Source organism: Agelaius phoeniceus, chromosome 12, assembly GCF_051311805.1.
Source record: "Agelaius phoeniceus isolate bAgePho1 chromosome 12, bAgePho1.hap1, whole genome shotgun sequence".
Lineage (NCBI taxonomy): Eukaryota > Metazoa > Chordata > Aves > Passeriformes > Icteridae > Agelaius > Agelaius phoeniceus.
Window position 1 is genome coordinate 2,741,304 of NC_135276.1, and position 10,320 is coordinate 2,751,623.

Sequence of the window (10,320 nt, forward strand, 5' to 3'; positions counted from 1 at the left end):
TTCCCTCGTTACCGGGCTTAGAACCGCTCAGCGGAAATGTTAAACGAGACAAGCAGTCATATGAAACCAAAAAACCGGGGAGTCAGCAAAATGAGCTCTTTTGTTCTCCATAATTTATATGGCGAGTTAATTACGAAAGAGCTTTGCGATTTTGAGCCCCTTTAGCCGGTGTCCTCAGCGCTGAAGGGTCTGGAATCGTAGTGGAAAAAAACCAGAGAAGCCGAGGGGTCCTCCCTCAAGGAAACAGCGTGGTTTTGAGCGTTATAAATGAGGAAGAAACCCCTGCTGGTGCTTTTTTTCTTCCGGACACGTGTCACTCGCTTCCTTTTTGCTCTCGGTATTGGGCTGCCCAGGGCCGCGCCCCGCGCCCCCTCAGCGCCTCAGGGGCAGCGTGCGCGGGGCGGTGGCGGCAGCGAGGGGGGCCGGGGCCCCTCAGCCCGGGCGGCCGCGCCCGCCGCGCACAACATGGCGGAGGGGCGGGGCCGCGCCCGCCCCGCTGTGTCCTGACGGGAACCCGCGGCAGGGCGGGTTGGGCGGCGGGGCTGTCGGTCAGCGCCGTCCCTCAGCCCCGCCGGGGGCAGCGCGGGGCCGGCGGGCTCGACTGGCGGCTGCTCGGCCGGTGGGTGCGCCGGGGGCGGGGGACGGGGCGGGCAGAAAGCGGCGGCCGCCGGGGCAGCCGTGCCGGGGCACAGGGAGTGGAGCCGGGCCTGGAGCGACGACTGTGCGGAAGCGGGAGGTGGGAGTTGTGCGGGGCACGGGCTGCCGCGGCGGCGGTGGGGTGCGGGGTGAGGGGTGTGTGTGCGGGGCACAGGGCGTGTTCTGTGCGGGGCCGGGTGGGTATGTGTGCGGGGACGGGCTGTGTGAGGGTGCGGTGCGGCTGTGCGGCAGCAGAGGGGTTAGTGCGGGACGGGGGTATGGGGGTTCGGAGTGTTGGGGGTGTTGGGGAGCAGAGGGGGTCTGTGTGTCGGTGCGTGGGGCTGGGGCGGTGCGGAGGTTGCGCGGCAGCGGTCGGTGTGTGCCGGATGTGTGTGGGATGAGAATGGGTGTGGGCAGCGTCAGGAGGATGAGTGAGGAGAATGTGGGGATCTCAGAGAGGCTGTAAATCCGAATGTATCGGGTATCTGTTCTTTCGCTGGGAAAAGCGGGCGCTGCTGCGCTGTGCGGTCCGGCAGCTGCGGGCCGTGCCGGGGCTGGCCGGGCCCCGCTGGGACACCGCGTCCCCGGGGAGGCAGTGCCGGCGCTGGAGCGGGAGCGAGTTTATGTAATAATTGGCTCTTACATAATGGTTTTTAGCACACCGCTTTAATTAGCACCGCTACCGGGGGCGTCCTGGGCAGCAGCGTCTGCACACTGCGGCTGGGAGGACCCCGAGGGTGGGAGCGCAGAGAGCAGGGCTGGCACACAGGAGCTGGCACACAGGAGCTCCAGGGCTCGTCAGCGCTGCCTGACCTTAGGCGAGGGCAGGGCTAACCGGTGTCAGTGACTGCTACTGGGCGGAAAACCACACTGCCTCGCATTGTCAGCCCGCCGGGGGGAACGGGGCACGTTTCTTTAAACACTGTTTCAATTCTGTTTCTGATCAAGTATGTGAAAGTCATCCTTCTTTCAGTCTCATAGCTGAGAGGGACAGGAAAAGAATAAAGGAAAAACAGAATGGTGAATGGACTGAAAAAGGTTGGCAAACCTTGTCTTGTCTTGTGCTGTAGGTGCTTTTTGGGTTTAGCTATTGCTGGAGTTGGTAGTGTCAGCTGTCTTCCTATTATATTGGTTGCATTCTTTTGGTAGAACAACAAAAGGCACTGTGTGTTTTGGGAGATGCAGTGTCCCAGGAGACTGCAGGCAAGCCTTGGACAGGGAACTGGCACTGCCTTTTCCATCTCCTCTCCTGACATCAGCAGTGAAATTATGCTGTGTCTTTGCCTGTTCTCACCAGGTCGCCAGAATCAAAATGATGGGGTCTGTTGGAATGCTTTTCTGCTCTTTTCTGCTTTAAGTATGGGTAGCACACTTCAGAAATGTTTTGTGACACATTGCTTTGGGTTCCAAACAGGATTTTAGCAGTTCTTGGGTTGTATCAGTAGGCCTTCTGTTTAGAATGGCTCAAGGTGACTTTTACTTCCTGCTGATTTCTTGGAAACATTTCCACTCATCTGATCTGGCTGGTTTCTTGTTATTTCTTGTGAAGCGTGCTGCTGAAAAACTGGTGTGGCAGCATGTAGTGTCTTTAGCCTGAGCAAGTGGTGTCACAGGCCACCTCAAAGTGTTTGAAAGCTCACAGAGAACTCTCTTTTCTCAGTGGCTGCTAATGGGATCTTTTGGGAGTAATTGTACCTGCGGTGCTGCCATACAGTGAGTTTTTTAAATCCATGGGGCAAAATTCTGTTTGTGAGTGAACATCTGGTTGTACTTAGCACTATCCCACAGCTGGAATACCTTATTGAAAGCAGGAGACAATGTGAGGACCTCCCCCATGGCAACTGAAGAGCTTCAGCTGCTGAAGTGCCTGAGGTTTCAGTGCTGTTGGCAGCAGAGATCTTTCCTGCAGCTTGTTCTAATTGCCCTCCAAATGAACAAGCCAAATTGTGAACCTGTAAAAGTTATCAATGTCTTATACCTTTCACTGCACCAGAGTGCACAATGCTGGAAAAAAAGCATTAATTAACCAGCAGTAGAATTTGCCTTCAGCTGTGTAAAAGATCCTGCCTGCCTGGTTAAGACCTTGAAGGTAAAAAAAAAGAACAGCTGAGCTTATAAGCTGTAACAGAATTGGAAAGGTAGACTGGCTGGTTCTAGCTGTGAGGATCATGGTAATTCACATAAATCATTAACTGGCCACATGTCTCCACAGTCCTTCCACAGGGTTTAAGTACTTATCTTCTCTTGGGTTTGAAGTTTTGAGTCTATTAATAGAGTTGTACTCTAGCAGGCTTTTTGAGAGTTGTGCAACAATTGTCACTTTAAGTCCCAATTTTCAAGCTCGTTGGATCTGTTTGTTCTGTGTCATGTTAGATGAGGCCTTTCATTGTGCAGTTTCCAATAATGTTTCTTGTAATGTTGCCATTTCTTCTTATTCTTGCCACAATGAGGAAAAAAAGCTTGTCTGGAAAGTAAAAATCATCTTTTCTGATGAGTTAAAAGCAGCAGCCATATCCTTAGTTATAATTAAGTGACAGAAATGGTATCACTTTTAAGATGCCTTTATCCATAGCAATCTCTTTTGGAAAGAAGTTCTCAATGTTTCTGAGAGCTCTAGATATGCTTTTGAACTTCTATATGGAAAGCTTCCTATGAACTTTCTAATTATTTTCCCTTTCCTCCATTTATATTCCAGGCTGCAAGGACATTCCGTGTTACTGAAGGAAGGTGCTCCGTTTTTGGAGTGACTTATGATGTCAAGAACTGTATCATCCTGGATTTTAAGCTCAGCCAGAAGCAGCATTATTTTACAAGGGAAAGGACGTTGGTACTCCATCTGTATCCCAAACAGAAACAAGACCAAATGGAAGCTCGTTTTCTCCAAAACACGTCCCTCCCCTGCTGGGAGCTGCAGCTTAGACAGAACTTTCTCCTTTCCCAAAGCATTCCGGCACACTTCCACCGAAGAAGAACATTTTTCCTTCCAGTTGTCTCCGGCACAAATCAACGACATACTCAGAGCAGGCGAACTATGCCACAGAACATTGGATTTGAATGGCAAGAATGCAAATTCCGTGCTGAGGTTTGAAAGCAACCAGCTGGCCTCCAACAGCCCCATCGAGGACCGGCGGAGCGCGGCCACGTGCCTGCAGACGGCGGGGATGATGTTTGGGGTGTTCGACGGCCACGCGGGCGCCGCCTGCGCCCAGGCCGTGAGCGAGAGGCTGCTGCACTACATCGCCGTGTCCCTCATGCCCCGCCAGAGCCTGGAGGAGATCGAGCTGGCCGTGGAGGCCATGAAACCAGTGCGGCCCATCCTGCAGTGGCACAGGCATCCCAGCGATGTGGAGTACCGGGAAATCACCTCGCAGTACTTTGAGAACCTCCGCGTTTACTGGCAGCACTTGCTGGACCTGGACACTGAGCCGGGGTTTAGTTTGGAGGAAGCCATGATTTGTGCATTCAAAAGGTTAGACTCAGACATATCACTGGAAGTTCAGGCTCCTCAGGAAAATGAGTTGATGAGAAATATTGCCCTGCAAGTAGCTTTTTCCGGTGCAACAGCCTGCGTAGCTCACATTGATGGCGTTCACCTACATGTGGCAAACACTGGTGATTGCAGGGCGGTTTTAGGGGTCCGTGAAGAAGATGGAACGTGGTCTACTCTGCCTCTAACCCGAGACCACAATGCCTATGATGAATTTGAAATCAGAAGATTGAAGCGAGAGCATCCTAGATCTGAGGAGAAAACCCTATTTGTGAATGACAGATTGCTGGGGATTCTCATGCCCTCCAGAGCTTTTGGAGATGTGCAATTAAAATGGAGTAAAGAATTGCAACACAGCATTCTCGAGAACAGCTGCGATGTTGAGGCTCTAAACATTTATCAGTACGTTCCTCCAAACTACCATACCCCCCCTTATTTAACTGCAGAGCCTGAAGTCACATACCACAAGTTAAGAAGCAAGGATAAGTTTCTCGTTATTGCTTCAGATGGGCTGTGGGAGATGCTGAGTAACGAGAAGGTTGTAAAACTTGTTGCTGGACACCTTACAGAGCTCAACATGCAAAAACCACCACTGACTTTTAAGAAACCCATTAATTTGGGTTACATGCACAACTTGTTGCTGCAGAGGAAGAGCAAAGGCCTGGCCTCCCTGGACCAGAACACGGCCACCCATCTGATCCGGCACGCCATCGGCAGCAACGAGTACGGCGAGGTGGACCCGGAGAAGCTGGCTGCCATGCTGACCCTGCCCGAGGACCTGGCCAGGATGTACAGGGACGACATCACCGTCACCGTGGTGCACTTCAACTCAGAAACCATTGAAGATTACTACAGGAGCCACGAGTAGAGCCTTGCACTGCTGCAGTCCCCACTAGGGAGCGTCGATCCTGAACCGTTCCTCTCGCTCTCTGGTAGTCCAGCTGCTACCAGTGCCTGCAAGTTCCTCAATCTTTGTTACTTACTGGCTTTGAAAATAACTTTCTAAAAGGTGAAATTTCCCTGGGTTTCCAGGTTTGTATACACTGAAGAAAAATGTTTTCATAAAACCTCACTGAAATGTGATTGAACTAAAGATTGTGGACCAGTTCTGATTCCATGAGAACCTCTGGTAAAACTTTCCAATGAACAAACAAGGCAAATTTCACTGAGACTGGTACAATTTAATGGAGATGGCTAATAGGTGTAGCTGCATGGAGTATCAGGCTCTGCTCTTGTGGAGAGTGAGTAGCATCCTGTTGAAGCACTGTAACTGAATTAAATAAATTAACTACCAAACCTTTTTTGGATGTGTCAGATATTTTAACAAATTGCCCCATATTTATAAAAGAACATGAAAGAAGGCTGTTCAGAGAGCCCCTGGGATTGTCAGATGTCTTTCCTGATTCTCTTCCTAAAGCAAGGGAAAAATTGTACCTTCTTGTGCAGTTCTTTTCAAGTGGGAACTCATATTCTCTTTGTGGACTTGTGTGACAGCTTAGAGTTCAAACACGAGGGCCTTCACAGTTCCCTGTTCAGGATTTAACAGTACTAGACTTAAGCATTTGAGTCTTTTGCTTAAACAATGTACTCTTTATTAAAGTATTGATAATTTAAATTGTTTGTCAGATCTAGAAGTTCAAAAATTCACCTAAAAGTAAATACAGCAAAAGAGAGCACCTTTCTCTCCAGATTTAAATTAGAAGAGATAACAGTGCTGATACTTCTCCAAAACAGGTTTAATCTTTCATTCTTGCTTCTCCTTATAGGTACAGAGTTATTTTCCCTAATGAATGTATGTTTTAGTCTCTGAACACACACAAAAAGTGTATTTTACAATGGTTTTCCTTTCTACTGAGCTTTCCAGAGTGCCATCCAAGCCTGCAAATAAGCTTTTACATGTGGTGTTCTCTGGTGCCTCTTCCTTGTTTACACTCCACAGGAACTGTTTCCCACAAGGATTTACACTCTGGGAATATAGACCTGTTTACTGTTCTTGCTGCTGAGTAAGGACTCGTGTGGGTGCAGAAGAGCAAATAAAAATATTGCTTTTTTTCTTAAATTCACTTAAAAACATTATCCTCCTACAGTTTAGTAAATTAAAAAGTTTGATTTTCTTTTTTTTTCTCATTATCTCAAGTAGACAAGGTCTTGAGGCCTAAACTGGAAGCATTTTTGGATTTGGGGCTCTTTGTGTACTTTTCCTTATACATAAAATTTCTTAGTGCTTTTTTCAGGCATTTAATAATCTGTTTTGAAGATGGGATTAGAAAGAGAAGGAAGATAAACCTGTTAAAAAATATTCATGCTTTTGACTATTAAGGCTTGACTATAATTAAGTGCTACAATTGCAATCACTAAATGTATCCCTAAAAAACCCCTTTTGAATTTACTGCTATTTTTTTGTGTTTGTCTAGTACATTTTGGAATACATCCAGCCATTCAACCTGAAGGCAGATTCAATGGGTAGGTCTGTTCCCCTTGATACCAGCCAACCAGGATTTACCTCAGGAAATGTGCCCCTGAGCTCTGGCTGATAAGGGCTGCAAGCAGACCTTGGGTTTGTGCCAGATGCTGAGAGGTTGTGAAGTTCCTGGTGCTGGGGTGCAGCTTGCTTTAAAGGGTGCCCTGTGCCCTGCTCTCACCCCCTGGGCTGCTGCTGTGGGGACTGAGATTCCTGTGCCAGCAAAGGCAGGCAGGGATGCTCAGGCCTGTGTCAACCTCAGGACAGGCTGCTCTGCCTGCAGGGCAGGGGCTGAGGAGGGGAGAGCTCCTCAGCAGCACCCCTGGACCCTTCTGGCTTCACTGGGCTCTGTTTGCTCCTACAAATCCTCTTGTGAGATCAGTTACAGGCTCCACTGCCTGAAATTTAGCCATAAAGTAGTGAAAAAGCATTTCTCAGCTACCTCTAACTTGAGAAATTACTTAGCAGCAGTGTAGCCAGAGGCACAAAGGTGCTAAACCATTATCAAAGGGGTGTGAACTGAGACTTGTCTTATGAAGGTAGTGTAGAAAACATTTAATGTAGAGCCAAACTGCTGCTGCAAGAGTAGTGTAGCAAAGCAGCAAGTGTCTAGTCAAAATAAACACCAAGTTCTTTTCTTTTCACCATCCAGTGGTGAAGTCATCTCTTGAAAGAGTCACTGTGGCACTTTTTCATCACGTGTAAGTCTTGGAGACATTGTTATGTGTAGGTTGTAACTGCACCTGCAAATTGGTGGTGATTGTTTTGGAGAATGTCTAAAAATCAGAAAGTTATTCCCCATTTCACAGTAGGTTTGCTCAGTTTTGACATGCAGCACTATAATTACCTGTGGTGAAAAAGGATGATGTTAAACTAGTTAAAAGCTTGATTTGGTTTGGTTGGTTGTTTTTTTAAATACAAATCATGGATTCAGCTGCATATTCCCTGGAGTTTGTTGCTGTCAGTGGAGGCAATCCATCCATACTTAGAATCATTTCGGCTGAAAACATCTCTAAGATTGAATCGAGCTGTGAAGCCAGCACTGCCAAGGCCACCACTGAACCGTGTCCCTAAGCACCACATGGCTCTAAATGTCTGCAGGGGTGGTGACTCCACCACTGCCCTGGGCAAGCACTCAGGGAATTTGCCAGAAATCCTCCCCCTCCACAAAATGAGTGTGAACTAGGACTAATGAGGATGGGAAAACCCCAGGGTGAAAAGTCATGTAGAAGTGTGTGAGAGCTCTGGAAACCCAAAGCTGATCCTCTGAGATGCCAAGCACATGGAGAAGACAACCTTCAGGTAAGCGAGGTGTTATTCTGCATTCTTACCAGAACCCTGAGTTTTGTGGTCTCAGTTGATACCCCATAACTGTGAGATGACAGAGCTGTGGATTGTTACCACAGAGCCCCTGGGCATCACTCTGCCAGTGTAGCTGTCACACCCAGGTGACAGGAGCAGCCAGCTGGAGGTGCCACACCCCAGGCAGCTGCTGTGGCACCCGGGCTGTGTCACTCATCCCATCAAACAGCTGAGCAGCTGCAGCCACACGAGCACTGAGATTCATTTCGACTTCCACGCTGCCATAGGAACAAGGTGACAATTCTGTCACCCCTCCTCTTGTGACCTCTGACAGCTGGCACCAGGTGTTCCAAAAGAACTGTACCTGATCAAAATGAGGGGGATTCTCTCAGCAAGCCTGAGGGATCTTCAGCTCTGAAGAGCTGCTCGAACAGAATAAATATCTCACTGTGCTGAAATATTGCATTTTCTTACAATTCCTTCCAGTCTCAATTGTCTGCAGTATTAGGTGTGCATATTTACTCAGGAAATAATCACGTCTTAAAGTCACTGCAGAAATTAAAGGTTGTGCTGAGCTGTGACAGTGTGCACACAGCAAAATGATTTGTGATGAATTCACCCACTACAAGCATGGTAAGTAACATGAGTCCAACAGCTTACTGCACCCTGCAATTGCCTGAATTGACAGCAATTCAATTGTGCCTTCCATCCAATGTATTTTAACAAAGTTCCAGATTCAGTCAAGCTAAATTCTCAGTAATATCTACACCATACACTGGTGGGGAGGAAAATTGTACCCATTTGAACTGGATCATAGGTATTTTCATCTCTAAATTTCTTCGTTAATTAGTGCAATCAGAGCTAACTGGCACTAATAAAAATAGTATTTTGTCACTTGGAGAGTCAAAAATTTTATGTGAGCAAACTAACTGCCTTAACTTGCTCCTGCAAGCTTGATGTGAAGATTTATGAGAACATTTAGATGCAATTCTTGCAAAATTGACAATCTGTTGGAATGAACATCTTTGCAGGCATTCTGGTTTAGGTTAGATAGTTCTGCTTGCCTTTTGTGTTCTTCATTTCCACAGCAGTAAGAGACATAATAGTCAATAGCAGTCACACAAATTCTGTGCCTTAACATTATGGGCATTATGACTTTTAAATAAAATATCTGAGGTTAAGCATGGATGTAAATACTAGGAAAAACATTATTTTCTTCCCTAAAACTTACACCTTGTGCTCAAATACACCTTTGTCACTCTTTTTCTTCAGTACTCCAAAATTATTATGCTTATTTGTATTTAAGTATTCAGACCTCCATAATGTAGTTGGAGTTGGGAGAGGATCTTTTTTTTTTTGTAACTTTTTTTGTAGTTGGTGAGGGGAAATAACTGTTTTTGTAAGTACAAATACTCCTTTTACTCCTTTCTCACTTGAAACCAGTCTTTATTAAATGGATAAAAGGCAATGTTTTGGTTGCTGCACTGGAATGCAGCTCCTAGGGAAATGTGCCAGGTTCCAGGTCAAAAAGCACAAATGTTCAACCTGGGGTAGAAGTAAACAACTGGAGTTTGCTGAAGTGTTTGTAGCTCTGGGGGTTTTCCACAACAAAAACAACTCTTAATAAATGAAAGTAAAGACATCTTGACACCATTGAAGTTCCATCAAATTAACCAGGTAGCTTTGGGGACATGAGTTCACCAGCTAAAATATCCAAACTGGGCTTTAGTTAATTTGACACTTTCAGAAAGTTATTTTAACTTTGATATGTATGTGTTCATCAGCAGTTAAAGCATCACTGTAACATTCAAAATGTTGTTGTAATTGTCTTAAAATAATGCAAAACCCCCGTACAACACCTACAAAACAATAAATCCTGGAATAGCAAGCCAAGTGTTCATGTACTCAGTCTTTGACCTTAACTTTATTCCCATTAATTCTGAGGAATTTATCTGTTCTTGGAGAGGTAAAAAGAAAAGAAAATTGCTTGGGACTGATTTCTTCCAGAAGAAGATACGTATCTAAAATTGAGGAAGAGTTTTTTGGTACAAAGTTGAGCAGAGGTTCTCTGTCAGAGCTGTAGTTGTAACGAGAACCAGAGGCAGAGCTCAGTTTTTGTCAGGGCTCAGTTTGTCCCACTGCTGGTGCATGCCCTGCCACAGGCTGCCACAGGCTGAGGACTTCCATAGAAAGCAGAAAGGGAAGAATCCCAGGTGTGAGCTTCTCTTGGGGTTACAAAGCATGGTGTGACATGAAAAAATGTTTTCCCTTCTTGTATCTGTGGTGGGGATGTTGACCTTCAAATTGTCACTGTCCAATAGAACACTTGCCATTTTAGCAGACCCTGTGTCTATCCTGAAGGACTGGCTCACACTGCTCCTGCTGGATCTCTGCACTTGTCAGCTGGGCAAGGTCATTTCTGTGCTGGTGGCTC

General features: G+C 46.7%; 1 protein-coding gene across 4 annotated transcripts; it reads left to right on the top strand.

The window, feature by feature from the left end:
- The first annotated feature begins 433 nt into the window (after positions 1-433).
- Positions 434-5,424, top strand: PDP2 (pyruvate dehydrogenase phosphatase catalytic subunit 2). 4 transcript variants are annotated; one of them, XM_054640832.2, is made up of 2 exons: positions 434-619; positions 3,332-5,424. In XM_054640832.2, exon 2 carries the CDS (start codon positions 3,387-3,389, stop codon positions 4,989-4,991), a length of 1,605 nt encoding a protein of 534 aa, XP_054496807.2. In that variant the 5' UTR covers positions 434-619; positions 3,332-3,386; the 3' UTR covers positions 4,992-5,424. The 4 variants fall into 4 exon arrangements, with proteins under 4 accessions (XP_054496807.2, XP_054496808.2, XP_077041145.1 ...); XM_054640833.2 differs by having other exon boundaries at positions 606-736; XM_077185030.1 differs by lacking the exon at positions 434-619 and adding an exon at positions 811-895.
- The last annotated feature ends 4,896 nt before the right edge of the window (positions 5,425-10,320 follow it).

What these genes read in the sequence shown, in the direction of transcription:
- PDP2 (XM_054640832.2), top strand. Translation starts at nt 3,387, where the DNA reads ATGATGTCAAGAACTGTATCATCCTGGATTTTAAGCTCAGCCAGAAGC.